Below are 21,025 nucleotides of genomic sequence, written 5' to 3' on the forward strand. Positions count from 1 at the left end.
ATATATTCTACAATGCGGCCGCCAACGCCACAGCATCTCCTAGCTTGCCCGCCTTCCTCATCTCCTTTAGGTTTAGATGTGTTTCCCGCGCGACTTGCAACTGCGTCTCGTGGTCTGGATTCCGCTCCAACATCAACCTCCTAGCCTTCTCGATGAACGTCTCAGCTGGCGGCGACTTCTTGACAGCGTCGGCTAACTTCACTATGCAGCCCTTAGGCCCCGCCACGTGCCCGTTTACCACCACGATGCCCGTCTCGTTGTCTACCTTCAGCACTCTCAGGTTTTGAATGGTGACTCTCTCGCCACCCATACGCCCCGGCATCTTCTTGCCCGGGTGCACACGGGAACCACCGCCTTGACTGGGACCCGACGTACCGATCGTCCTGTGATTCTTGGAGTTACCGTGACTGGCCTCCTGACCAGCGAAGCCGTGCCTCTTCATACCACCCGCAAAACCCATACCTCGACTATCACTCCTAGCATCGACGAACTGGCCGACCTTAAACCAATCCGGTTGCAGCTGCACGCCGACGGGTAGCAGTCCCTCCTCGCCGCGCACCTTGAACTCGGAGAGGTGGCGCTTGGGTGCAATGCCCTTAGCCTCGAAGTAGCCGAGTTGCGGTGCAGTGACGTTATCGGCCTCCTTCTGACCACAGCCTATCTGGAGAGCCCAGTAACCATTCTTGGCGCGGGTCTTCACAGCGACGACTTGTACTTGGTCCATCTGCAGGATTGTGCAAGGTGTGCGCTTGCCGTTCGCGCTGTACATGGCCGAGACGCCCTTCTTGGTAGCCAGGATACCCGTCCGCAGGGGCGTCGACATCGCCTTGCGCTCTAGGGCCGCTGCGGGGCCCGTCGTGGGCGCGGGCAGACCGGCGCTCTGTTGATTGAAGCGCGTGGGTTTTGTGCGCGGGTTGGCTGTCGACCAGCCATACTTGACACCGCGCTTAGCAGTTCGAGGGAGGAGTGTGTGGCGCTCGGTAATAAGGACTCGGGTGTTGCTCAGCAAGCAACTCTTGGTGAGGGAGGCTGCCCAGCGGGCTGGCAGTCGAGATGCCATTGTCGCTGGGAGCTTAGTGCTCGACTACCAATTCTACTCGAGATGTATTATGGTAACCCTTGGCTATTCGTAATTTCGGTATGCCGAGTAGACGACAGGCATTAAAGTGGCGGCTTGGAATGGCAATTCGAGATGAGATAGTTGAAGCTTTGGTCTAGAGTTGAAAAATGTCGGGTGGGTCCTAGGGAACTTTTTCGGGGAATCTGCGGTAGGTGGGGTACGTACCAGCGATTGGTCGGTTCCACGTAGGGGTAAGCATTAGGTACCTTGTAGATCTACAGGCCCGCGCTGGAATAAAGCACTTTGCGCCTGCTGAAGAAAAAAAAAAAAAGTATATTCTATTCCTTCATATGTAAAATCTTTCAAGAAATAAAATTTATTCTTACATGCAATATCTCACACGTCAGCATCAAAATGGTTTATTACTTCAAATCGACAACTGTCGATCCTCCAGCGTTCGTCTACGTCGGCAAGGACAAATTCGAGAGTGGGTGATTTATTTTATATCCCTGGTCTAAGTCGGACCCATGCCACCCACGTACTAACAACCATCGTAAAGATGAGGAGTTGATTAAGTACGGTTGGGAAGAAGACGTCTGGTAAGTAGCGTCGTTACCCTTTATTTACCAAATAAACACGCGGTATTCATATTGTCTCTCCTTAGGGTATGAAAAAAATCCTAAACATGTTAAACTACAACTTGGAAAGTGTCACGAATCTCATGCGATAGGGGTTGTTATGAGTAGTTCCACGTGGACAAGCTTTCCAGCGCGCATATCTATTTAAGACTCAACGAGGGTGACTCATGGGAGAACATACCGCAGGACTTGGTGACAGACCTAGCGCAGCTTACCAAGGCCAACTCCATCGAGGGCAACAAGAAGGATAATATCACCATTATCTATACACCCTGGTCCAATCTGAAGAAGGACGGCAGCATGGCCGCCGGTCAGGTGAGCTTCAAGGATCCGCGCAAGGTTAAAAAGGTTCTCGTTGTCCAACGCGAGAACGTCATCATCAACCGGCTCAACAAGACCAAGGTGGAGAAACAACCCGATCTTCAGCAGGAAAGAGAAGACCATCGTAGAGAGCTAAGGAAGCAAGACCAGGCTGCCCAACAACAACGAGTAAGTTCCTCTCATCAATTTCGTTGTGAAACATGCCAGTTTAACAATATGGCTACAGAAGAAGGAAGAGGCCCGAATAATGAAGGAGAGGCAGGAGAAGAAGTGGCAGAAGGACCACGCTTACGACGACCTGTTCACGGAAGAGAACATGGAGTCCTCGAGCAATCAGAACAGGGACGAGAACTGGGAGGAAGATTTTATGTAAAAGAACGAATGAATTGCCCTACCGAAGTAATATATAACTTCGTGATTACCTCATAATAGTAATGTAGATGTCGTGGGTATAGTGATCCCTCTGCGCTAAAAGGCGCCTACCCATTGATTGATTGATTGATTGATCCCCTTTTCATCACCAGTCCTTGCCCGTGGGGGGTGGCCATGCCTGTCACCTCTCTACCTCCCCCCAAACCTCACGTCATCCGTCCCTCCTAAACGCAGCGTCAAGATGCCTATACGCCGCCGTTCCCTTAACCCGGTGATCATTTGGGTTCGGCGCGGACTCGTACAGGATATTTACGGGCGCACGCCCGACCGGTATCCAATCTCCCTTGAAGCCCAGATACGAGATTCGCGTGGAATCGTCGCCAAAGTTGTCCTCGAAGAACAGAGCTAGCCGGCGCACATTGCCGAACAGAGCCCGGCGAACAGACAGTTCTTGCACGCCGTTGAATTGCGACAGCTCGAACGTCTGCGTAGGCCTCATTTCCTCGGCCACGTCGAAGTCTACGTCTTCCCGGTTTATGAAGACTTTGAGCGTGCGCGGCGCGCTGGAGTCAGGAGGTGAGCGTATCAGGATTGTGTGCAGCTTGACTTGGCCGGTGAATCTGTAGTAGGTGTGAGTAAGTTGAGTTGAGTTGATGCTGGGATGGATAGATGAAATGGAGTCGCTCTGCGTAAAAAAGGGAAAATACTCACGGTACGTTTATAATAACCTGCTCATCGGCGTCGCTCTTGAGCTCCGGGAGCAGCTGGTCACTCTCAGCCCATGTCTTCTCGATGATTTTTCTGCCGGAATCCTTATGCGTCTCGTTCAACGTGGTGATTTGGTCGAAGATGATATGTTGGTATAAGCTGTGATGCATAGTGGGCACTATCTCGTCCGTGTGGTCATGTTCATGGTCATGATGATGGCCACCATGTTCGTGTTCCCCACGACAATTAGACATTTTAACAGTTGAATTTTAATAGTCGGTATTTCGATACATGTAGTTGTTTAATGAGATGCTCTTGGCTTTTGGGGAAATTCAAATGTTTCTGGGTAATGCTTGATTTTATAGTGAAGAAAGCTTGTTGGGACTTGATGGTGGAAAGCTATAGTTCGGGTAATTGCATGTAGTTGGGAAATGCGGTTAGATGCGGCGAATTGACTGGGTCGTTTTGGTAATGCCAAAACTTAAATACCTAGGTATACTCTTACTAAGACAATGTACATATACATATTCTTAGGCTTCAGCACCTATAGTATAAGTGGCGTACATCAATATACCCAAGTTTCTTTAAGCCAAGTACGTAAATTTGAGTCCGAGCAAACATTTGAGAAGAATAAAATTCGGTCTGACCATCCGTTATAAGTATGACTCATATCTATAGATGTGAAATCCATATCACGCTTTGAAGTTTCAAAACTAGCAAAGTCTCATTTCTCTTGAAGACTTAGAAAGACAGGCACCTGACGACTCTATAACAAATACTTATATAAACTCTGATATCTAAGCACTATTAAAACCCCCCTTTCCGCTTTTTTACCTTTTTCTTCGGCCGCTCGTCTCTTCGACCAAAGATACCCGGTATTGGCTGAGACATAGTCTGCAACGGATCTGACATCATTGCCTGGGTCTGTGAAGAATATGCAACAGCCTGGCTATGCTGGTTGAAGAAGCGGGTGTCCAGCGCTGGTTGGGTAGCCGGCAGATTCGGCTCTTTATCCTTCTGTATCTGGAGTAGTGTTTCTGCCCTGCGTCTTTTCCGACTCTCGCGGGCTAGCTGCTTTACTCTCCTCTGCATTCCGGGAGTCACCTCCTTATTTCTCTCAAGATCGAAAACATAAGTATCAGGGTTAGCGCCGACTTCCCATTTGTCTAGGAGCATTGTACGCTTTGCCGGTACAAATTTGCCGGTGCCTGTGTATGACCTTAAAAGAGCCATGGCTGGATCCTCCCCATGGCTTTCCGCTCTGGGCGTATTGGGTTCCGACACAGGTACCTCGGACTGTGATCTTGACAAACTCCCCATGCGGCTTTCTGGCTGACTGTCGATGGCCATGCTTTCTAGCTCCTCGGTAAGAGATCGCTGGGTCTGTCTCGACTCTATTTGGCGATGAACTAGTCCAAAGAGGGACAAGTAGACATCACATGCTATCTGTCGAAATACAGTAGATCTTGTTTCTTGTATCCGGGTTTGATTCTCTTCACTTAAACCAGAGCCAGCCGCCATACTGAAAAAAGCAGAAAAGAGTCCCTGTAGTGAAGTTGCTGGCTCCGTGACCTGGCTGAGTGGTCGATTCAATGCCATTAATGTTATGTCAGGGTTAATATGCACGAGCTGTTCTATTTCGAAATCCCATTCGGTAGTAGCTTGGCTCAAATCAGCTGGTAACGCCACGTCTTCGATCATTTCGAAACTAGTTCTAATTAGCTTTAAAAACATCAAAAGGTATGGAGAAAGCCTACAGAGTAGTGGCAGGCATAGTTCCACCCTGAATAGCTTGCCCGATAACATCACGAACGTGGTCGAACGGATTAGAACCAAAGTTTTCCTCTCTGGAAGGCTGTTCTTGGCTTCTTTTAATCTGGAGAGAAAAAGCCGTACGGATGTACTCGTAGAATATCCCAAGGGGCCTTTGTATTGTTGGCCACGGATGAAATATTTTCGCCATGTCTTGGACGCTTCCATCTTCACAATTATACACATTGATATCGTCCGGCACAACAAAATGGGACGTCATATATTTCAACAACTTTTTTCTTTCTTTAGACCGGTCTTTAGCCCGAGATACTCTGTGGTCCGGACATTTTATCTGATTGATGGTTGATGTAGATGTTGATGTGCAGAGAGTAGAAACGAGACACATGTCTTTTGTCATAGCGGAAAGCTGGTAAAATCGAATCTCTTGCCGGACAAGGCGCCGCGCAAAATTAGTCGCCGTATTCGGAAATTTCAAAATAATTGGCGCAGGATGAAAACATATACTTTGGAGAGCTATGCCTGGCGACGACCGACGAACGACATCTAATGAAACTGCCTCGCGGTGATAGGATACCATAGAGGGGTTCTTTTTCGGCATAGTGACGGAATAGAGGTCGACCTGAGTGTTATTTCTGGAGTATACGAAGATCAGGGAAGTGACATGTCTAGACGATGCCGCTCCTGGGGTGACTGCAAGCTTCAAGCTTCGGTCGAAGCTATCTCTGAAATGCGATATTGATAGCACAATAGCAGAGCTTTTCTGTACTTCACCCCAATCCTGCTCCTGGGTAGAGTATATCCTAACTACAAACAACTTTGATGTAGTCAGAACGAACATGTATTGGGTGTCCTGCAGGTTTGTATGCACATCCAAAATGGAGTCTTGGCCTCTTTCCCCGAAAAAGGGTAGATCGGGGAGAAACGTGTTATTTGTGAGATCTAGCAGCCTAACCAGCTTCGGACTGCACAAAAGCAACGTTGAAGATCGTATAAGCTGTGGAAAGGGCCCTTGGGCTTCAGAAATATCCACATCTTCCTCAAAATCGAAGGTCTGCGACTCTTCTGAGCTCCCCGCACAGCCAACCCATAATATCTTGTGCCATTGTGCCATCCCCGCGCCTCTAGAGGGCAAATGACTCAAAACGCCTTTTTCAATATGACCGCATTTGCTGAGGCTCACACGCGGCTTCCCAGTTCTGATTCTAATATGAGAGACATCCCAGATACTCCAGAACCCACATTCATCGATGAGCCCGAATTGAGGCGGCTTCGATCTGATGCCGGGGTTGAACGACGTATCCGAATGCGGATTCCCTCCAGTCTGGCTTTTCGAGAGGGTGAACAGTGGGTTTGCAGCAATACGAGACGGTATTTCTACGTTAGTGTAATCGGATATCGTCGGCGTCCTGCGGTATTCCGGCCGAAATACTCGAGTCCCGGAGTCTCTTTGGACGATAACCCAGCGCGTCGGATCATACCTCTTTGAATCGACTACGGATTTTAGATAACGAATAGGCCCTGTAAGTTCATCCTCATCGTAGAGAATAAACTCATCTGTCTCCTTCATATCTGAAGTTCGTAGTGAGACACTGTCATCTTCACCCCATTGCCATTCTTCTGTACTTGGTTTAGCCAGACGAAGGATATCGTCAGCCTCACCAGTAACGGTTGCTATCAACGGCGCACCGGAGTTTTTCTTTGAATCGCTTGTATCGGTTAACTCACCGATCGCAAAGAGAGATGAATCTCGTGGTTCACCCTCATGAAACTGATCTGATGAATATGATGACAATAATTGGTCATGGATATATTCATTTCCAAGGCGGGCTTCGGGATTGGCTTTCAATAGCCATTTTTGCTGTTTCCGGGTTGCCTGCCATACGGCGCCAGTTGATGAAGTAAGAGATGATACATCAGCAGTATTAGGAGCTGGAAGCCATGTCTTGCAGGGGCCAAGTTCCCTAAATACAGGTGCTTCAAAAGATGTTAGATGCTTTAAAAATGAAGTTAGGATTATAGGAACTTACTATTCTGAGTAAATTTCCTCGTGGATTGCCATCCGCAATCCTCCGCCTTGCCTAGTTTATAGGGTATGTGTGAAAGGCGTCCTGCGAGTCCAACAGATGATTCAGTGACTCGACGGTCAGTCATTCGGAGAGCCAGGCTCGATATATTTCTTCTCGGATGTCAATTGTTGTTTTCCGTACATAGCGATGGCTTGAAGAGCCAAAGAATGTAATCCAAAATCGACCATAGAAGAATGAGACCGAGATTCGCTGAAAAGAGTTGATTAAAAAACGAGGTCGGTGCTGAAGATAAAAATTCACTAGCAAAGGATGAGAAGTGAAAATGTCGAACTTGCTGAAACGGGAAATAGTTGGACCTCGAACGCCGCGTCGTGTGCATTATCTTATCGCGTAAGGCTCTGTGTAACCTTTAGCTTTATTAAGCATTAGCGGCTATCCAGGTGATAAGTACATTCCTATAAGGTCAATTACGATCAAAATATATCGTGGCTTAAGTGAAAACAATAAATCTAATAAATCAAAGAAATATAGAAAAAAATAGAAGTATATTTGCTGGTGCTTTATTAGAAGGCAAATTGATATGTAATAGTTGTTAGAGTACCTTTAAGTGGGCCTAGCCTGCCGAGTCTAGCGCCGCTCGGCAACGAACATAAACATTTGCGGGCTTGCATTTGTGAACTCGGATTTGCGAATGCATTTGATAGGCACTTACAATTAATCACCATAATCACCAACCACAAATTTGTCGCAACGCAATAGAATCGAATAGTTCCTCAGTACTTACCAGCCGAAGCAAAGACATTACCGAATTTAAAAGCCTAATAACCGAAAATGGCATCTGCATTTGAATCGTCTTTGTCGTCAAGCCTCAGCGGCCGGCAAACGATGTCGGCGACGGCCCCCTCCATGGCAGACTCTCTTCCCAGTATCAATTTCGGCTTCGACGAGCTGCGCGATCGCATGGCCAAGTTCAGCGCGAAATTCGACGCCTTCATCGAGCAGGGGCGAAAGCGCGTCCTCGAAGAGCGCAATCAGTTCCGAATGAACGTTGCCGAATTGCAAGGTGAGCCAACACGCGCCCATACCCCCACAAAGCATATCACAGTATAGCAAGGAAGACTAACGGGCGTTGCGACGAAACAGAGGACCAGCGCATGAAGAAGAAGGACATGGAAATCCTCCAGCACAAGACCAACACGCACCAGCAGATGATATCGAAAGAATCCGCCGAGACGCGGGAGATGCAAGCAGCAATCGCCTCACTAACCGAGCAACGGGACCGAAACAAAAGGTCACGGGACGCGCTGCAGCAGCAGATCGCCGAGACGCAGAAAGAAATCGAAGCGCGGCTGGCGGCGCAGCAGGCGCACGCGCAGTACATAGAATCGCAGTCGCGGTTCAACGTGCCGGAGCTGGACTTCTGGATGCAGAACCTGTGCCTGAAGATCGAAGGGGCGGGACAGACGGATCGCCTGCGCTTCGTATATACACATGTCGACGAGAAGGACTGGGATCGCGAGGCCTGGTTCGAGCTCAGTACTTCGTCTCGCGACTACGACGTCCGCCACTGCAGGCCGAAGCTCGAGCGCGAGAAGGTCGATCGTGTGCTCGAGAGGGTTAATGAGACGAGGGATTTGGCGGTGTTGTTGAAGGGCATGAGGGAGCTGTTTGTTGAGGCCATGCAGTCTTAAGGCCATTGCTTTTTACATACGTATGGTTTTTATTACTTGTGGTGGCGTCTGGAGTGGGATGTTGCTCTAGTTGCTATGGGATCTTGATGTGTTTGGGTATATTATGACTGGTTAGGCATAAAGAGAATGCCTTACTCTCTTTAGCTAGAAGAGAGGTAGTTTATGAATAATGCCTAATGAACGCATGCCTTTCGAAACATATCTAATACCTATAAGAGCTTTGAAGGTTGTTTGTGGCTTCATGCATTTACCTTAACTGCTCGATCATAAAAAGCCAGTTGCGACCAGCTGCAACCAAACAATTACCACTAAATTCCACGTTCGCGACCCCACGCGTCTCCCATCATCTTTATCTTATGTACCTACAACTTAGCCAATTCGTAGCCATATCTTGATATTCTTCTAGACACCATTTTATACTCTACCTCCCGGTCTCTATCAATCACTCTCTTCTCATCAAGAAACTCCAAGTGCACAATGCCGCCAGCCGGTCCCGCCAGAGACGACAACGAGAAGCAGCAGGCCGCACAGCAAGCCGTCGACATCCTGCATGAGATATCCACCATCCTAGTAAGTCGATAAAATAAACTCCTAGATTAATACTAACAAACGGATAGAATTGCCATCTCGACCGTCGCACGCTGTCCATCTGCATCTCCATGATTGAGAATGGCGTAAACCCAGAGGCCCTCGCGGTATGTCCGAGAGCTTAAACGAGCTCTTACTGATGTACATGAACCTTAACCAGAGAACTAATTTGCAATTTATTATATATAGAACGTTGTCCAATTTCTACGCAAGGAGGCACAAAAGGCAGAGTTCTCGCAAAGCACTGGTCGATGAGATATGCGATACGACCTATTCCAAGAGCAGTACGCCCTTTAGGTATCCCGCATAGCCAAGGAGTTTGGAGTTTTACTCGTATTCACTAGCTACACTTATAAACACCATAGAAGCATGGTATATTTATAGAACAATGACGTATTATTGAGTGTTTTCGTATGCAATATATAGGTACCTAGTCATGAACATTCTCCCAAGGTTCACGGACACCGGGATGGGTGAGACAGAATACCACTTCCTTCCTCTATACCCACCTAATATATACTAATTTGCATGCCTAACCGTTGCTGTATACTGGATGTCAACTATTTTTACCCAAACCCTACTAGAATTTCGTTATGCGCTCAATGCCCCCCGGTACCTAAACGCCGTCCCAATGTCAATCCTAAGCCACCACATACGACTCTAATCCCTCATGTTTAGCGGTGCCCAAGCAGTTCAAAGTCATCTATCTCATCATCGTCTCCTTCGTCCTCCTCATCCTCGTCTTCTGAAGACGATATAGATTCACCATCCGAGTCATCTGCGTCGTCCTCATCATCGTCCGACGTTATACTACGAGGAAGCCGACTCCAAAATCCTAATATATCCTCTCTATCCTCGTCATCGGCTTCCACGAGAGAGTGTCCCGCAAGAGCATTCCAAGCCGCTAGACCAGCAGGCGGGGACACAGAGCGCGCAAGCCTATCGGGGTAATCCGACTCCATGATGGATTGGTTGATTGTCGACCGCGCGACAATAGACGAATGACGCCTCCTTATGTCACGAGTCCGAGCACCATCAACTCCTTCTGCAATACCTCGTAAAGCTGTTAGTTCGGAGAATTCTATTTCCCGCCCAAGCAGGTCAGTTTCGATTGCCGAGTCCGCCATGCCAAGTATCTGAAGTTGTGCGGTATTATAAGAGGCACAGAGGCCACACTTTAAACCTAGCCAATGGTATTTGACTGTGCTCTTGGTAGAACAGTCGTTGCATAGAATCAACGCTCGCGTATCCTGAAACTCGGGTGGCATGGGCTGCGTTTCGATTGCGATATCAAGATTCCGAAATTGCAACTCCATGTTTGCTAAGCTCCTGTTGCATATCGGGCATTTATAGGCAACTTTCATATGTTCATCAAGGCACTGACGATGAATACTATGTCCGCATTTCATAAAGCATACGGCCTTGGGAGAAGTGAACATATAGTCGCCGCAAATAGGACAATCGCAGTCGGTAGACCTCTCGATGCACTTGTGGTCCTTCTCCTGGCCTATGGCGATGCAAGCGCAGCAAGTCTGGTTTAGCTGATCAGCACAAATATAATGTCAAGTTAGAACTAGCTATCTCACCTTGCAATGGAAGAAGTCTTTACCAATTCCCCTTCCAATCCTGCAGATACCACAGTCATTGCAGTGGTAGACAGGCTTGTCCGGATCGTCGTTCCATAATTTGCATATATTGCAGTAATAGCGAGCAGCTGAGATTCCGCACGACATACAAACATCGTTAGCCCTTTGGGCAGTGCCGCAATACATACACAACATGTTTCTAGTATCTTGTCTGATCAGATTGTGATCCTCTACCTTGTCATGGCAGAAACGACATGTGTACCACCGATTACATGTGGAGCATTGTAGTTTAACATTTCGCCTATAGTGCTCGCAACCGAGAGGTCGATCGTCTTCAGGATCTTCTGCATATTCACCAGGATCTTCTGATATTTCCCTCGGTGGCGCAAATGTAGGCTGAAGGTCCTCGGGTGTCAAATCAAATTCCTCGAGTGTTACCGTCTCCTCTGAGGTATTCTGCCAGAATCTGAAGGATTCTAAAGGACCTTGGGATCGTCGTTGTTCTGAAGTTGTGGGGCTAGAGGGCGTTATGGGTCGTTCTATTAGGACCACCTTTCTTGATTTCGTGTAACCTTCTATTAGAAGCTGGTGCATTAAACGGGCTTTCTCGACTGGTTCAACATCTTGTGCTTGGATGGCGAATACACGTTTCCTCAATGAACTCATCCCATCATCCTCGGGTAAAGATTTTCTTCGTTCTATCCTCGGAGAAGAAATATCGGCAGGTGATAACAGTCTATCTGCTGCCATAGTGGAGCTACTTATAGACATCGAACTGAGATGTGTGTCGAGATTTTGAATGTCATGGTCGCAGAGATGCGTATCGGGGTTGCGGGCGATGGTACGATTTATGGCATTTAACTGGGCGATGTTCTCATCCAGGTCAGCTACTTCATTATGTGGGTTTAGGTGGACGGAGCTCCGTGACGAGGGAGACGACGGTATGCTCTCATCTACTTCGTCGTCCAAGTATGAATCTTCTTCTGTCTCTGATATGGCATCGTCTTGGCATTCTTTGTGTTCACTAGGTGTTTCGGCAGGCGAGACGGAGTCGGAAGTGGTATGGTTACCTGATGATCGTGAGAACCGTCTTGCTTGTCGTATGACCGGATTGACAAGAAAGTCGGTAACGAGCGACGCCATCAGAAAAGGAGACGGAGGCTGCGATCGGAATTTAGTTACCAAGACTTGTCATTGTCAACCTCGCCGGGACACGAATAAAATAAAAAAACAAAAAAGGGATTACAAATTGTAGGTAGAATAGAGATGGGAAGAATAAAGAATTGATGCAAAAGTTGTATGCATAATAAGATATCCCGTCTGGATGCTTGGGATGAACCGCCTTCTGGGCAAGCCACAGGGACGGTATTCGCGACGATTGGATTGTTTGAGTGGAAGACAGTGACATCAAAGTGGATCGTTGATCCGATCGAAACATGGCATTAGTAAATCGATTTAACGTTTCCTAGCAGCCCTAGCACAGCGATATACCCCGTTTCATTACCACACTACCGCGTCTATTGAATTAGTATATTTATGTATATTATAGCATGATCTAAGCGCGCATATACATGAAAACTACAATATAAAGGTATCTGTAGTTACCGCGTTAGTAAAGTACATGTATGTATGCCAGTAACCTGGCCTCGGCAGCGGCTGATAGGACGTCTTGGCATAGTGCATCTTTTTCTTTTTCTTTTTCTTTTTTTTTTTTTGGGCTACGCAAATGCGCAATCGTGCAGCAACAACTAAAGTGATACAACTTGCTAGTTATGTCAAATAATCGATGCTAATCTGTCGTCCTCGGCCTCAAGTCAGCTGCTAGATTTCAACAATGACTGATCTCAAAGTCATCCATGCATACCGTCACCTATATCGCGGGCTCCTTCATGCTGTGCAGTTTTCGAAACCAGCTCGCTATGTAGCTCGAGACCAACTGAGGGCGGCATTCCGTGAGGAGAGGGCCAAGTTTGATCCTCGAAACACAGCTAGGACCTTGCGCTTTCTCGAAGCTGCCGCTAGGACTCGTGGGCTAGAGCATAATATCCTCAAAAATCTCTTAGTAGTGGCCTACTACCGATACTATGCTTCTCGGATGCCCTGGAAAATGGTCGAGCATTCAATACATGCGCCTAGGTAAAGCCATCCCTCTAGCATTCATTCTATCGATAGCTAACTAGCTGTTAGAAAACGAACCGAGTTCGAAATTTTTATTCAAAAAACGGCCTATAAGCATTATGACATGACTGTCGCTATGCTTAACAAGTCCATGGGTTTATGCTTACGATAGGATAACGCACGAACATATACACTTTCTAGCCTCGTTGCGTGGTCATCAAGTTTTTAAGTTCTATGTGCAGTGGGCAGTATATACTGCTAGTCTCCCCAATTGGCCTTGTACTGAATCTAGCCGGCGACGCTCTGACATTCAACTTAACTCCAAAATGGACATGAGGCCTCCGCGCCAATCTAAACAATAAGCATGTCGCATTTGATATGCGCCCCTCACGAAGAGCATCCGGCCTACACGAAAACGTGGGCTGTATGTAGTCGATTTAGGAGCAAGCTTCGATGGGCTGCATGCAGAAGCTTAAGTGCTCCGAATTCAAGGGCCTGGGTCAGGGTCCTCATCACGCGGATATAGTGAATAGACAACGAAACGAACCGCGGAATTCCGAGCTTAAATACAATGGCTTTCTATGCTTGAGACAATTGGCTTGAAACGCTGGTTAAATAGTATGTTATCCCGGTGGAGGATATGGGCTTGGATCTTTCGCATTCAGGTAATCGACTCCAACTTTCCCGATTCGTTGACCAACCGTCTATCATCTATTTCGAACCTGCATAGGACAGCTGCCTAGTAGAGCAAGAAGCGTATCGGGGTAAAATGCAGTCGAGGTCATAGCGGGTGATCAACTGAATTCGTACGGATAAGACAAAGAGCTGCGGACATGAAGAGATCGTCATTGGCAGTGCATGTTACACATGTATATAGGTACATATGTAGCCATACGGGTAGTTGTACATTTAGCGCATAGTGCATGTAGGCAGTGACTGATTTAATGGATTAGTGGGGAATTATAGGTACTCCAAAACATTCCAAGCTTGCTATATTGTACCACTATTCTTCTAACTGGCCTGACTGGTGACTCCAACAACCGTCCACTCTCAGTCGATTTCCCCTCCTCTAGCCGTTCTTTTACTGGACTAGCTTGTTTTAGTATTTAAGTTACGTATCCACGTATCATGCATGGGGTCTATAGGAAGTACCTTGTAGTTGTACATAACCCCCTACCCTCCCCCCCCCCAAAGGTCCTAGCCTCCATTTCAACTTCTTGTTCCCGCTCAGCTTCTCAATCCTATCCGTACAATCTACAACTACGTAAACTTCCGGGGTCCAATATCATTGATCCTTTGTATGCTTGCGCAAACCCCGCAGAAAAGCAGACTTTGGACAAATCTTAGCTTCCTTAAGCTCAATTGGCCTGTTTGCAGTACGTAGACGACAATCGGCTCTACTTCTATACACATTATACACATTATCTTCGTGTTGTGCGTAGATGAAATACAATACTTCTACAATACCCTCTTCAACATTTGTCTTTAGCATTTGTCTTTACACTTAGACTACAACTTTAAACTAAAACCCATACCTTCCATCTCCCTTTTCTCTGCGATCGACTCCTTCGACCCCGCATCCCAAAAACCCATCGAGTCCTCGTAGTTCGGGATCTTGATGGCATATCTCTTGCTAGCAGGAGACGCTATTGTATCGCGACCACGCCGATGACTCTGGTCCTCGTTACGAGGCCATTGTCTGAAGCTTCCCCCGCAATACAGCTTCTGCTGCTAAACAAGTGAGCCATGCCAGCTGAGTCCAATTTCCAAGATGTCACCAGCTCCACGATCCGGACTCGGACCATGCCTCAGCTCAGTAGCGGAAGTGAGAAACCACGGAGGTGGATAAAACGTTACCGAACGGAGACGGCTGCGAGCATCGCCAGTGTTATGTCGACCGTCACTGCTTTTCCTCTTGATAGTGTAAAGACTCGTTTGCAGACATATCCCTATGCCGGTGCTTTGGACTGTATACGCGTCACGTACAATTCGGAGGGTATTCGAGGTTTCTTTCGAGGTATGTGGCTCGAGATCGGACGCACCACGAAGCTCGTAGTCGTCCTTCCGCCAACGACGATATAGCTAACGCCACGCTGCCATGTAGGTGTAACTGCTCCCCTAGCTAGTGTCACTCTTGTACGAACCATTTCTTTCTCCATCTACCAACGCTCTAAATACGTTTATTCCGACTGGATGAAGAAGCACGTCGGTTTCTGTCCTCTCGAACATGTCAATAAGAATGGCGCATACCCGAATCTGGGTACTATTGCTTGCTTCGGGGCTGCTGGAGCCACAGCTGGCTCTGGCATCACTTTTATTGCATGTAAGACAACCCAGTAACCCTAGAGATGCGACTCGAACTAGAACTGACGGACGCAAAAACAGGTCCTTTCGAGTTAACCAAACTCAGCGCTCAAGTGTCGGTTCTTATGGCGAAGCAGAAGAACGCAGATCCGCAGCGGCAAGCCATTGCTCTTAGTTATCATAATAAAGGAACTTTCAAGACTCTTGCCAACATAGTCAAGCATAGAGGCTTTAGTGGAATGTACACGGGATTAAACCTACATTTATGTAAGATGGCTCCCATTAATATATATATATATATCTACACTAGTAGCTAACACAGCTACAGTGAGAGATACCCTCGGAACGGGAATCTATTTTGCCACATATGAAAGCGGCAAGCAGCTGTTAACGACCTTCAGCGGAAAGGATGCTCACAAGAATCCTATTGCGGTCCTTGCCGCTGGAGCTCTGTGCGGCATAGTATCGTGGGCTTTGATTTGTTCGTACCCCTTACGTCAGTTTGACCATTTCGAGCTAACTCCTTTCTAGATCCCATTGATTCTGTCAAAAGCATCTATCAGCGGAATGCACTGATGTATTCCAAGGGCCAGAAAGTGCCCGTCCCGAAGATACAGTTTTTCAGACGAGATATGTATCACGGACTTGGTGTGTCTATGGGCCGATCTGCGGCCGTCAATGCAGTGTTCTTTTCAGCGTTTGAATTTTTCAAAAAGCGAATCAACGCTCTCAAGGAAGTTGACTAGGTACTCGTGACGGGTTAATTAGCCATTGTACAATCTTTTAGTACGATAGTACGATAGAACATACTTGATGTGGCGTTGGTAAGGGTCATGTAACACCCTGGATTAGCACGGCAACCCGAAAAGGGGACAGCTAGGCAACATATTTGGCGGACAAATCTTACAACAAGTCCCGGGAACTATGACTGGAATAGCACATTATTGCCAAGGGGGCACACAGGACCATTTTAGCATGTGTAAATCAATAAATGCATGTTATTCATGCCACGACAGAATCAAAGTGATATGATACTCCGATCGGATACCCCTGCCACGCATAACTCCGGCACGACTCACAGCCAATAAATAGTATACAGGTGCAACGGCCGAATGATAGTCATTGCATGTGACAACATCACAGCATGTGCTGCGAACAGCGAATTACCCATTAATCTATGTATCCTTAGCAAAGCAACGTTGTAGTCTGATGCCCCCCCTAAACGCCATGCCTGAAAAAGATGCAACATGACTATTCTACCTCCGCGTAGGCACCATCATCGACGCATCTACCCATTAGTCATTATCTCCTAAAACTCCTCGAGACTTCGAATCAACTCAATCGCTACGCAGCATGCTCTCGACGAGGTCGCCGAGGGGCCCCCAGAAGTCCTTGCCGGTGGCGAGGTTATGCTCGTCGATGAAGAGGACGTACTGCTTGAAGGAGGTGTTGAGGTGAGGCTCGAGGCCGAGCTCGCGGATGACGGGGTAGTGGTGGCAGTAGATGTGGGCGTAGACGCGGTACATGCGCTTGAAGATCTGGCGGACGAGGGCGGGGAAGGACTTGGGGAAGGGGACACCGATGCGGGAGGGGAGGACGGACTCGTTGTCGATAGACGCCTGGACCCACGACATGAGCTGCTCGATGTAGTCCGGGGCGGCCATCTTGGTGGGCCGCTTGTACGTCTCGCCGTCCTGCCACAGGTACTCGAACTCGTCCGTCGCTTTCATCTCGGGGCACGACTGCGGGGAGCAGAACTCGGTGATGGCGCCGTATAGAAGGTTCACTTGGTTGTAGAAGTCGACCATGTTCACCGCCAGCCACTCGTTCTCGTCCTCGCCTTCCGGTAGCTTGACGACCTTGCGCAGGCTGCCGCCGCCGAGGGTCGCTTCGGCGTATTGGCGTAGCTGGTAGCTTGTGTTGCTGCCCTTGCCGCCGCGGGCGCGGAATTGGTTGCGCGCGCGCTGGTTTCTGTGTTTGTTTTTCGGTTAGTGGGAACGAGGTTGATGATGTATGATGTATATATATAGGTAGGTAGGTATATATATCATGGATGGTTTGTTTCGGCATCGACTTACACGGTGGTGACGAAGGAAGTCATCTTTTCCCCGATAATCCGCAGGGGGGAATTCGAGCTCGGTTGTTCTATCGACTGCGCCATCACGTTCGTGTTAGCGGGGCTCGACTCGGTTGTGCGGTAGATACACTACACGAGGGAACCTGGTAAACAAGCCAGCGTGGACTTACCTTGCTATATGGTGTTTACGAGCGCTTGGTTCAAAGTGCGGCGTAGTACAGTGACTACCTAGGTAGGTATGAATAAGAGCACGGCAGCTGGTTGTTGAGTAATTGTATGTGTGTGTGTGTGTGTGTCTGTTGTAACAGTAAGTTGTGTCCGACGATGGCATTGATATATGTACCTAATGTAAATGAATTGGGATGTTTTGCTTGGTTGCTATGCTGTGCACGGACCATACAAATGCCGGCGGGCACTCGTCCCCTCCACATTGATCTGACGCAGGGGTTCCCTGCCACTGCCCGCTTCCTGGGTAAACGCTTTCCTTCAAATCTTCTGACCTCATCTTAAGCTTCAAATTCCATTACCAAGTCGAAGCTTCGGATCCCTACTAAATATGATAATTTTTTACTTAGAGTATTACAGCAGCAAAAAAGAGGCCCGTCTCTTACATCAATTCGGCATCCTACACCACATTTCTTGTTTGATAAAATGTCTAAAGCTAGTGTTCGAGACCATCTTCTATTCATTTCAATCCGCTGATTGACTATCTGTAATTAGTGATATCGTAGCTTTCAAAACCTACCTCTTATGTTACAAAATTGTAACTCTACTCTCCAAATAACAATAACCAAGAGGTTTTTAACACTTGCCCATCCAGTTCTCGCTCACGTATACGACAGTCTGCCGTCGGGCTATTAACTCACCGAAAACCCACGAGAACTAGTCAAGCTAGACCCCGCAAATAGGAATCCCTCGTGCTTCTCCAGGTTTTAGAGAGATCCGGGTAATTAGAGTCTCCACCAGTGGTTGCAGTCGAGCTCTTGTCCAGCCTTGGTACGGTGTTATTGATGTGCTATAATTTATGTACTATACTTGGTGATAGCATGGTATGATGGGTACATCTATAACCTAAGTATATATAAATTCTTATTTCTATGGTAATTGATATCTTCCTACGAGTATAGCTCTCGTCGTGCATTGTAACAATGTTAAGACAGATCTTTACACTCTTGCTAGTAGCCCTCCAGGGCCTCCCAGCTACTTGCGAGATTAACAGACGTAAAGTTGTTCGATCGTTTAATCCTCATCGCAATGCTAGCTCTAAGACTACCCCGTTGCAAGTTGGCAACGGCAACTTCGCGTTTGGGGCGGACGTAACGGGTCTTCAGACTTTCAGCCCCTTCGCGACAATGTCTACTTGGGGTTGGCATAACTTCAGTCTTCCAACCACCGGCGGTCAAACTTCAATAGATGGTAAGTATCAAGTCAATTTCAAGACGAAAACTCTACTCTAATGTAGTCTAGATTTCACGGGCGTGGACTGGTATACCCATGGTCGACTGGTCAATTACAACCAGCCCAACCCAGCACAGAGCGAAATATCCAACTGGCTAATCCAAAATCCTCAACGTATCAACTTAGGGACGATTGGGCTCTGGTTTGGCGAAGATAATGTGACCGAAGAACTACTAGAAGACAAGTCTCAGATACTCGACCTCTGGACGGGGAAAATCTCATCTTCTTTCACTTATAACAAGGCTCCTGTTGAGGTCGAGACATGGGCAGATGCAAGTTCCGACACAGTCAGCATTTCCATAGAGTCGAAACTCTTCTGTACAGAATCTCTAGATATATTCTTCGACTTTCCTCTACCGACGCGGAACAAATTTGACGCCCCCTTTGTTGGTGTTTTCAACGCTACCGATAAGCATACTACCACACTACAGCGCGGAGAAAACACAGCAATTATTCGGCATGATATCGATGACTCTTCGTACTATGTTTCGATTGCGTGGGATTCTCCTGCTAAAATTTCCGGGCCGATTGAGGGGACTCATCGTTATATACTACATCCATTACAGGAAACTAAGAGGGTTAAGTTATCTGTAACCTTTTCTCTGACTCCGAGCACGCATATACCGTCTTTCGGCGATGTTACGTCTGCATCTACATCTTGGTGGGAGTCTTTCTGGAACTCTGGCGCTTTCATTGATTTGACAGGAGTCGAGTCTCCCAATGCCACAGAGTTGCAACGGAGAACGATATTATCTCAATATCTTACAGCTGTTAACTCGGCTTCCTCATATCCACCACAGGGTAAGTATCCCAAGTCCAAACATTATTGTCGCTAACGTTGGGATAGAATCTGGTAAGAGAAGCTCAACTCCTTTTATGCTCCCTCCGTAATAGATACGATAATGACTTTTTCATACTAATGGTTTAAGGCTTGGTAAATAACGGATGGTATGGCAAGTTCCATGTAAGTCTTATGAGCTATTGCAACCTACGTGAATAATTACCTGGACATATTAAACGCTGACTCCCTGAGCAGCTCGAGATGATATTGTGGCATCTCCTCCACTTCGCTCGATGGAATCAATTTCCGCTGCTATGGCGTAGCCTTCCGAACATGTATTCCGAATACTTGGATTCATCAATCGAGCGAGCGACACTCCAACACTACCAAGGTGCTCGCTGGGGCAAGATGACCGACCCTACCGGAAGGTCAGCCCCCGGAGAAATCAACTCGCTGCTTATCTGGCAGCAGCCTCATCCGATGTACTTCGCCGAGATCGAGTACAGGTCTTTCCCTAACGAGACAACGCTAAAGTCCTGGGATAAGATCCTCACTTCTACCGCTGACTTCATGGCATCATACGCCTTCTTCAACGAATCGACCACCCTCTGCGATCTAGGACCGCCTATGTACCCGGTCTCAGAGAATACCAACCCCAATGCGACAATTAACCCTGCGTTCGAGCTGGCCTACTGGCGGTTCGGCTTGGACATCGCTATCAAATGGAAACAAAGACAGAACCAAACAGCACCTCGTAAATGGGTTGACATACGAAATAATCTAGCGCCACTGCCTATCGCAGATGACGCATTCGCCGTGTACGAGGGTATTCCGAACATGTGGAACGGCACCACCGTCCAAGATCATCCGGCATTGTCCGCAATCTTTGGCCTGCTTCCCCCGCCAAGTAGCGGGCCGCCTCTAAACATGACGATCGTGAAGAACACAGCAGATAAGATTCGGGATCTCTGGGACTTGGAGGACTGCTGGGGTTGGGATTTTCCGATGCTGGCTAGTAAGTTGCCCTAAGCTAGCCCCCTATATTATCTTGCAGACGCTTATTTAAACCGATATAGTGAACTCTCTTCGCCTCGGGGACATTGATCAGGCTGTAGCGTATCTACTCCACCCCCTTTTTGAGTTCGACGATGCCGGGTATCCCGTTGGAGGGTCGCGGGTGCCGACCCCCTATTTCCCGGGATCGAGTTCGTTCTTGTTGGCTATGGCTATGATGGCGGGGGGTTGGGACGGTGAGCCTGGGGCGCACTTCCCTAAGGGCTGGGACGCTCAAGTCGAAGGTTTTGTGCCTGGTCTGTGATTATTAGGGTAGCTAGAAAGGGGTCGTGTAGGTTTATATCCTACAAGTCAATATAAAACCGTTATATTGAAATCGATGTCCTCTTAAGATAACATTGCATAGTTCGTTCTACAGTCTACTATTATATGGGCTATATTGGGTGAGTGTATATGAATAATCCTCCTGTGTAGGCTCATCATGGTGAATATATAGTACCCAATAACGG

At 47.6% G+C, this 21,025-nt stretch overlaps 9 protein-coding genes across 9 annotated transcripts; 5 read left to right on the forward strand and 4 right to left on the reverse strand.

Moving 5' to 3' along the window:
* Positions 1–7: 7 nt before the first annotated feature.
* On the reverse strand, positions 8–3,353 carry F4817DRAFT_359328 (translation protein; the record flags this gene model as incomplete). Its single annotated transcript, XM_049306147.1, has 4 exons — positions 8–1,065; positions 1,880–1,961; positions 2,660–3,011; positions 3,103–3,353. The coding sequence occupies 4 exons, from the start codon at positions 3,351–3,353 to the stop codon at positions 8–10; spliced, it is 1,743 nt and encodes a 580-aa protein (XP_049158246.1).
* A 342-nt stretch (positions 3,354–3,695) lies between these two features.
* Positions 3,696–7,225, reverse strand: F4817DRAFT_142259 (RNA polymerase I-specific transcription initiation factor RRN6-like protein). Its single transcript, XM_049297873.1, has 3 exons — positions 6,900–7,225; positions 4,857–6,846; positions 3,696–4,807 (listed from the first exon to the last, which is right to left on the reverse strand). The coding sequence occupies exons 1-3, from the start codon at positions 7,021–7,023 to the stop codon at positions 3,907–3,909; spliced, it is 3,015 nt and encodes a 1,004-aa protein (XP_049158247.1). The 5' UTR covers positions 7,024–7,225; the 3' UTR covers positions 3,696–3,906.
* A 229-nt stretch (positions 7,226–7,454) lies between these two features.
* Positions 7,455–8,811, forward strand: F4817DRAFT_142248 (chromosome segregation protein Spc25-domain-containing protein). The gene is made up of 2 exons (XM_049297871.1): positions 7,455–7,962; positions 8,043–8,811. The coding sequence occupies exons 1-2, from the start codon at positions 7,731–7,733 to the stop codon at positions 8,588–8,590; spliced, it is 780 nt and encodes a 259-aa protein (XP_049158248.1). The 5' UTR covers positions 7,455–7,730; the 3' UTR covers positions 8,591–8,811.
* Positions 8,755–9,938, forward strand: F4817DRAFT_142254 (mitotic-spindle organizing gamma-tubulin ring associated-domain-containing protein). Its single transcript, XM_049297872.1, has 3 exons — positions 8,755–9,160; positions 9,208–9,285; positions 9,368–9,938. Exons 1-3 carry the CDS (start codon positions 9,068–9,070, stop codon positions 9,431–9,433), a joined length of 237 nt encoding a protein of 78 aa, XP_049158249.1. The 5' UTR covers positions 8,755–9,067; the 3' UTR covers positions 9,434–9,938.
* On the reverse strand, positions 9,853–11,907 carry F4817DRAFT_359332 (zf-CHY-domain-containing protein; the record flags this gene model as incomplete). The annotated part of the gene is made up of 2 exons (XM_049306148.1): positions 9,853–10,710; positions 10,765–11,907. 2 exons carry the CDS (start codon positions 11,905–11,907, stop codon positions 9,853–9,855), a joined length of 2,001 nt encoding a protein of 666 aa, XP_049158250.1.
* A 691-nt stretch (positions 11,908–12,598) lies between these two features.
* F4817DRAFT_316761 (DUF1763-domain-containing protein) lies at positions 12,599–13,054 on the forward strand (the record flags this gene model as incomplete). The annotated part of the gene is made up of 2 exons (XM_049300719.1): positions 12,599–12,900; positions 12,952–13,054. The coding sequence occupies 2 exons, from the start codon at positions 12,599–12,601 to the stop codon at positions 13,052–13,054; spliced, it is 405 nt and encodes a 134-aa protein (XP_049158251.1).
* Positions 13,055–13,904: 850 nt separating this feature from the next.
* On the forward strand, positions 13,905–16,195 carry F4817DRAFT_340307 (mitochondrial carrier domain-containing protein). The gene is made up of 5 exons (XM_049303627.1): positions 13,905–14,899; positions 14,987–15,205; positions 15,268–15,453; positions 15,515–15,667; positions 15,718–16,195. The coding sequence occupies exons 1-5, from the start codon at positions 14,629–14,631 to the stop codon at positions 15,930–15,932; spliced, it is 1,044 nt and encodes a 347-aa protein (XP_049158252.1). The 5' UTR covers positions 13,905–14,628; the 3' UTR covers positions 15,933–16,195.
* On the reverse strand, positions 16,196–17,627 carry F4817DRAFT_340309 (putative maintenance of ploidy protein mob1). The gene is made up of 3 exons (XM_049303628.1): positions 17,434–17,627; positions 17,265–17,338; positions 16,196–17,157 (listed from the first exon to the last, which is right to left on the reverse strand). The coding sequence occupies exons 2-3, from the start codon at positions 17,285–17,287 to the stop codon at positions 16,524–16,526; spliced, it is 657 nt and encodes a 218-aa protein (XP_049158253.1). The 5' UTR covers positions 17,288–17,338; positions 17,434–17,627; the 3' UTR covers positions 16,196–16,523.
* Positions 17,628–17,733: 106 nt separating this feature from the next.
* Positions 17,734–20,983, forward strand: F4817DRAFT_340319 (Six-hairpin glycosidase-like protein). The gene is made up of 6 exons (XM_049303629.1): positions 17,734–18,679; positions 18,731–19,522; positions 19,569–19,574; positions 19,651–19,685; positions 19,758–20,517; positions 20,579–20,983. The coding sequence occupies exons 1-6, from the start codon at positions 18,412–18,414 to the stop codon at positions 20,818–20,820; spliced, it is 2,103 nt and encodes a 700-aa protein (XP_049158254.1). The 5' UTR covers positions 17,734–18,411; the 3' UTR covers positions 20,821–20,983.
* Positions 20,984–21,025: the final 42 nt, after the last annotated feature.

Source organism: Daldinia loculata (assembly GCF_022478755.1).
Source record: "Daldinia loculata strain CBS 113971 unplaced genomic scaffold F4817scaffold_30, whole genome shotgun sequence".
In the NCBI taxonomy this organism is placed as follows: domain Eukaryota; kingdom Fungi; phylum Ascomycota; class Sordariomycetes; order Xylariales; family Hypoxylaceae; genus Daldinia; species Daldinia loculata.